The sequence below is a fragment of the Lactuca serriola genome, chromosome 6, assembly GCF_051521515.1.
Source record: "Lactuca serriola cultivar US96UC23 chromosome 6, Lser_US96UC23_V15, whole genome shotgun sequence".
Classification (NCBI taxonomy): domain Eukaryota; kingdom Viridiplantae; phylum Streptophyta; class Magnoliopsida; order Asterales; family Asteraceae; genus Lactuca; species Lactuca serriola.
Genome location: NC_136413.1, coordinates 199198305 through 199204746, shown reverse-complemented (window position 1 = coordinate 199204746; position 6442 = coordinate 199198305). Strand labels below are relative to the sequence as shown.

Sequence of the window (6442 nt, the reverse complement as noted above, 5' to 3'; positions counted from 1 at the left end):
GACTTCAGAACCTCCCATCGCATCACTTCCTCAAAAATTGTATTTCCAAAAAAAAAATTGATGTTAGTAAACCAAAGCCAATGTTGTTATAATTATTGATAGATAATAAGAATAACTTAAATAATAGTTTATCAATCAAATATCGTGTGATTATCAAAAATGTAACCTGGACTCTTGGAGAATGATGAGATGGTATATTGGTAGTTTTTCGTTATTGGCAACCAATTCGTTGACTTTGTTCGTATAAAACACGGAAAGAGGATTGTTTGATTCCAATTCCGTTGTCCATGCCCATGACCCCTTCAAGGGTATGAATGTAATTACACATAATCATATAGGGGTATTTAAGTCTTATCATGACAAGTGGTAATGGTGTCCAGTCTGTTTCATTGACCAATGCACCCCCACTGAATTTACTCACTCCGATGAAAATCCATATTTTATAAATAAAATTTCAAATTTTCACAAAACTCAAGAAGATCATTTATTAAACTAAACTTCCAATTTCCAAATATACAGTAGTTTCCCAAAAAATATATACAGTATTTCGATTTATTTGCTATTTCACAATCTTAATAATTCTTGGGTCATTAGTAAATATTTATAATATCAATATGATTGGGATATTTCTAGATTATAAAAAATTACATAAATCAATATTTCTACAAATTTCTTTTTTTCTTTTTTTAGAGTTTTAAACGAACGAATGTGGAGGTGCTTAATGTGTCCAGTCTGTTCATTTGACCTCACAACCTTCAATTATTTAATTAAAGAATAAAACTTTTTCTCTAATTTCACTGCCAACCATAATTATTTCTATGACTTTTTATTCATTTAAAGCTTAATGCTTTTGACTAAACAATTTTACAAACCCTTTTTTTTTTTTTTTGCAGTGACTGTAAACACCCATATCGGTTACACAAACGTTTATAGATAGAATCGATTTTTGGAAACTTTAAAACTAAAGAAAATTAAAAAGAAAAAGAAAAAAAAAGTTGTAGAATTTGCCCCTTTCATTTCAATTTTCATGCTTGTGTTTTACTATTTCTTTCTTAGATATCACCTACTACTGATGAGTCCATGCCTTCTTATTATCTTCCCTACCACTCACATTCTCAGAATTCCATGTGAGTAGTTGTGTTTTTCCCTGCAACAATTCCCTTCAACTTCAAAAAAACACCTCTTTTTTCATTCTTCAATTCCAATTTAAGGGATCTGTTGTTCTTCATCATAGATACATACCCTTTTGCAAAACAAATCTCACACATTCTTATTTCATGATTCTTCAAATGGGTTCATTTCCAATTCGCTTCTTTTATAAGAGATCTAGGGTTTAGACTTTTGTTCTTCATTGTGTTTGGAGATTAAGCAAAAAACTGAATATTCTTTGAACTTCTCAGATATCTACACTTTCAGGTAAAATCTACAATTAATGTTCATTCTTTTTCATACCCTTTCAGATTCTTGTTATTGTTATGCATTTAAACTATTGGTTTTTGTTTTTTTTTTTTTTTTATACCTTGGAAGATCTAAGTTTCTGTAGTGTGTGAACAGAGAAATTGTGTTCACAACTGATGTTCATCTTTCCAAAACAAGAACTTGAATAATTTCGGGTTGTTTTGCTTTAAAGACATGGAAATTTAAAGTGATATTAATTTGCACAAACCGATTGCATATACATTGTTTCCGATTTGCCCAAATCAATACTCAATAATTTGACTATAAAAAAGTCTGGAAATTTACAATCATATTTGAGAATCTTAATTTCAAAACTTTACATTCTGATATTACTAAATTATTCATTTTTTAAAGATTGGCAAAACTAATCATCTGGTTATTTTCTAGGTAATCATTTTTAAAATTTCTCAAAAAATATTGTCTTCAAGGTTTAATTTGGCTTTTTTTTTTGTTGCAAACCAAGATTTAACTTGTTCGATGGTGCATCTTTGATGAGTTTATGAACTTGATGTTTCTGTCGTGTGGTACTCATATTCATCTCCATGTTTCTTGTATATCGAGCTATAGTTTCTTCTTGTTTTACGATTTTAATGTTTCTGAAATTGTTCAAAGAATTTCTTTACAAGTTGATAAAAAGGATTATGATTGCGAAACAAGAATTTGGTTTTCAATCTAAATTTCAAGAAATCAAAATCAAAATGGTCCATTTGGTCAAAGAATTCTTTTTGACCAAATTAAAAGAAAGAGTGCATCCTCTTCCTCACATAACACGTTTTTATCATTTTTTTTAGTTGCAGGGTATATATCTATCTCCACTTATATATAAATATATATTTACAAAATGGGTCTGAAGAAGGAAATGTCAGAAGAAATCCCAGCTTTAAATCTTGAAGTATGGCACCTTATAGCAATATTTGTAGCATTATCTATCGTTATTGTTCTTTCATTACTTTGGTGTTACACCTTTTCAAAAAAGAAATCCAAGAACATAAAAGACAGGAGGCTTCCAATTACTCAAAAGCCAACTGTCGTATCAGCAGAGATCAAAGACATAAGAGTTGACCAAAATTCAGCTAACACATTAACAGGCCAAGACGCAAATCCAAATTCTCACACTTTGTGGGACAAGTTCAGTGACAAAGATAAAGATTCAGACAAGCTTTTAACACGTCCAAGTGTTGATAAGAGTAAATTCGGTGATAACAGCAGTCAATCAGGATCTTTTAATCATTTAGATAAAGAAGAAATGGGTCTTGATTCAGGTGAAAAAGGAAGATCTTCTTCACATCCCATGAGTGGTTCTTCTCCATTATCTGGTTTACCTGAGTTTTCTCACCTTGGTTGGGGTCATTGGTTTACTTTGAGGGATTTAGAGGTTGCAACAAATCGGTTTTCAAAAGATAATGTCGTTGGTGAAGGTGGGTATGGGGTTGTATATCGTGGTCATCTTGTTAATGGCTCTCCTGTTGCTATCAAGAAGATTCTCAATAACGTGTAAGTTTCTCTATTCAATCGGGATCTCTCAGATGTTTGCTTCCAAATTGTCGAGTGGAATTTTATCTTTTTGATGTTTGAATCGTAGAGGACAAGCAGAAAAGGAGTTTAGAGTTGAAGTTGAAGCAATTGGTCATGTTCGCCATAAAAATTTAGTTAGACTCCTTGGCTATTGCATTGAAGGAACCCACCGGTAATTTTCTTCAATCTTTGGATTTGGATTCGACTCTTAGTCTCTTATGTCAGTGTAGAAACTAGAAAGAATAACCCTTTTGCGGAAATGGTTTCTTTGAAACGGCGAATAAATGATATTAATAACCAAAAAACCAATAGCAAGTTGCTATGGAAACGTACAGGAAAACGAAACAGTAAGGACATATTTACAGCAGAAAAAAAAAACATATGGAAACCATAGTAATCAAAATCAATCCTTACAAAATCATAGCGCATATCTTTTTTGTTGATGATTTTTTAGGTTGTTGGTTTACGAGTATGTGAACAATGGTAATTTAGAGCAATGGCTTCATGGGGCAATGCGACAGCATGGATATCTTACTTGGGAGGCTCGTATGAAAGTTATTCTTGGGACTGCAAAGGCGTAAGTGTATTCCGTTTTTTATTATACTTAAAAAAAAAAAAAAAAAAAAAAAAATCTTAAATGATGGGGGGATTTATTTATTGCAGTCTGTCATACTTACACGAAGCGATCGAGCCGAAAGTGGTGCACCGAGATATCAAATCCAGCAATATACTTTTAGACGATGAATTCAATGCTAAATTGTCGGATTTTGGACTTGCCAAGTTATTGGGTGCTGGGAAAAGTCATATCACAACCAGAGTGATGGGTACTTTCGGGTAAGCAAGTGCCAACTGCCAAGTAGTAGTAAAATTAATTGTTTATCAAATCATTAATTCATTTTCATTTTTTATAATTAAGTGTTTGGAATTGGTGAAATATTTTATTTATAGGTATGTAGCTCCAGAGTATGCAAATAGCGGGCTTTTGAATGAGAAGAGCGATGTTTATAGTTTTGGGGTTTTACTTTTGGAAGCAATTACAGGAAGAGATCCAGTAGACTACGGTCGTCCAGCAGATGAGGTATGTCATTTGTCAAAAGTCAAAACTGTTTAGAATATTATGTAAGGAGTTTGATGTTTTTGGGATATTATTATTATTCAGGTGAATTTGGTGGATTGGCTGAAAATGATGGTGGGAAACAGGAGGTCAGAAGAGGTGGTTGACCCTAATATTGGTACCAGACCATCAAGAACCGCACTTAAACGGGCTCTTTTGACCGCTTTGAGATGTGTTGACCCTGATTCTGAGAAGAGACTTACAATGGGCGAGGTCGTGCGAATGCTTGAGTCTGAAGACTATCCCTTAACACGACAGGTGGTAACCTTTATTTTTTTACATATTCCTTTCTACATGTACATTTTCTTGTTTCTTGGCCTTCCTCTCACCAGTTGAGATTCAGCCAAAAAAATATTATATATCTTCCTGATATTTTTTCTTTTTTGTTGGTATTGAGTAGGGGCGAAGGCGGCGTAGGAGTCAAGCAAATGCTCAAGAACCGGAGTCACAGACTGAGAACTCAGATGCAGAAAAGGGTACCAAATAAAATATGAAGCCATTAAGTACAAAAATTATGGAAAACGCAGAAGAACATGATTCATAAATTGAAACCTAATACAAAACACACGTCCTTTTGTGTCATTTTACGTGTAGATGTCGTTGGAGAGATTGATTTGTGTATGAAGAAGAAAATCAGATTTAAAAGATTACTTGTTTGTGTGTGTACAGTTTCATTGTATTGGTGTGATCAATATTAGATTGGCATGACCATAGTTTTTTGTAGTATGATTTTTGATGCAATATTTCCTTCTGCCAACAAAGATTAATGGATTTCTTTATACAATATAAATTTCATTTTATTATTTTATATGGATACTTGCTTCTTCTTGAGCTTACTTAAGGTGCAATCTGGGCGAAAAAGTCATAACTTTAACAATATTAGTAGAAGCTAAGCAATTGTTTGAAAAGAAGCAATGTTAATGCTGACTACTGACTGCTCATCTTATTAAATTTTTAATCTTGATTACTACTGCATTCCTAAATCAGCTTTGTTAGAATGTCATCATCTCATTGTCTGAAATATGTAAAGAAGAGAATATGCATTTGTTTCAGTTAAATTTAAGATTAATCATTAAGTAAAAGTTGACATAAATACAAGTTGTTTGGTTCGTCAAACAGGCAAACTTTATAAAATTGGGTTTTTATAAATTATAGTATTTTATTGACTAGACTTGGTTGCATGAATTGTACAACCTACCTTTTTTAAGCCGACCTTTCTTTTATTTAAACTTTAGTTGTCCACGTTTTGATCATTAAAGTATATAAAGTTTTTCAATTGATCTTAAGGTTTAGATATATATATATATATTTTTTATTTGACCACTAAACAAACATGGATGAGGGGTTTTCTTTGTCGCTTTACATTAATCACAAAAATACCAGGGTGGGATGCTTGATACAATAAAATAACCAAGATTTCTAAAATTTAACACAAAATATCCATATATATAACGAAAAGGGTTTTCATGAGTCGCAAAATGCAAACCAACGGTCCTCCACTATAAAATCCAACTACTTGGTTGTTATTTTGACAATATCACGAACCACCTACTAATATATCTTCAAACACATTTGGTCAAACGATTTTACACCTATTAGGAACCATCATCGAAACTCTTCTAAAAATCTCAAGACATGTAACAATGGCTTATTTAACATTATAAGTTAAAACGATAGTTATCTACATAATCATAATCGAGATGCTAGTAATATATCATCTTCACATTTTTTTTCAACTTATCAGTAAACCATTTAACATTTTAGGTGGATATTATGGTATATCTACATAGCCAAAATGACACTTTGCGTTCTTTTAAAATACATGATTGGTGCATGTAGTTTGCCATAAATGGCATGGAGAGGGCAGCCATGAAAACCTTTGTGTGCTTGGTCCAAGTAATTTTAAAAAATTGACCATCTAATCTTTTTACGCATGTTGTTAAATGTGACTCAACATTTGGAACATTCTCATGGAGCATTTGGAGTACTTAGAACTTAATGGAGCACTTGAAGTTCATGAAACATGTGACAAAGGAACAGATCATCTGAGATGGTTTGGATCATCTGACAAAGGAACAGATCAAGTGCCAAAGGAACGGATCATCTAAAAGGGGGTTTCGAGCAACTTGGAGTGGCTTGGAGCATCTTGGAGTGACTTGGAGCAACATGGTCCGACATGTTAAGCCATTAAGATGTTGAGCCATGAGGATGTTGAATCAAGTGAAGATGTTGGACCAACATGGAGAACTTGATCCATCATGGAGAATAGGGATGAAAGTGGGTCCAAACCCGGACCGGATGGACCCGGACCCAGAAAACCCATAACTGGTTAACGGAATTTTGTAGAACCAGAAA

The 6442-nt window shown here is 32.9% G+C and overlaps 1 protein-coding gene across 1 annotated transcript; it reads left to right on the top strand.

Moving 5' to 3' along the window:
* The first annotated feature begins 1014 nt into the window (after positions 1-1014).
* Positions 1015-4897, top strand: LOC145057781 (putative receptor-like protein kinase At5g18500). The gene is made up of 8 exons (XM_079005681.1): positions 1015-1416; positions 2250-2952; positions 3041-3145; positions 3428-3550; positions 3637-3807; positions 3922-4051; positions 4133-4345; positions 4488-4897. The coding sequence occupies exons 2-8, from the start codon at positions 2300-2302 to the stop codon at positions 4572-4574; spliced, it is 1482 nt and encodes a 493-aa protein (XP_078861807.1). The 5' UTR covers positions 1015-1416; positions 2250-2299; the 3' UTR covers positions 4575-4897.
* Positions 4898-6442: the final 1545 nt, after the last annotated feature.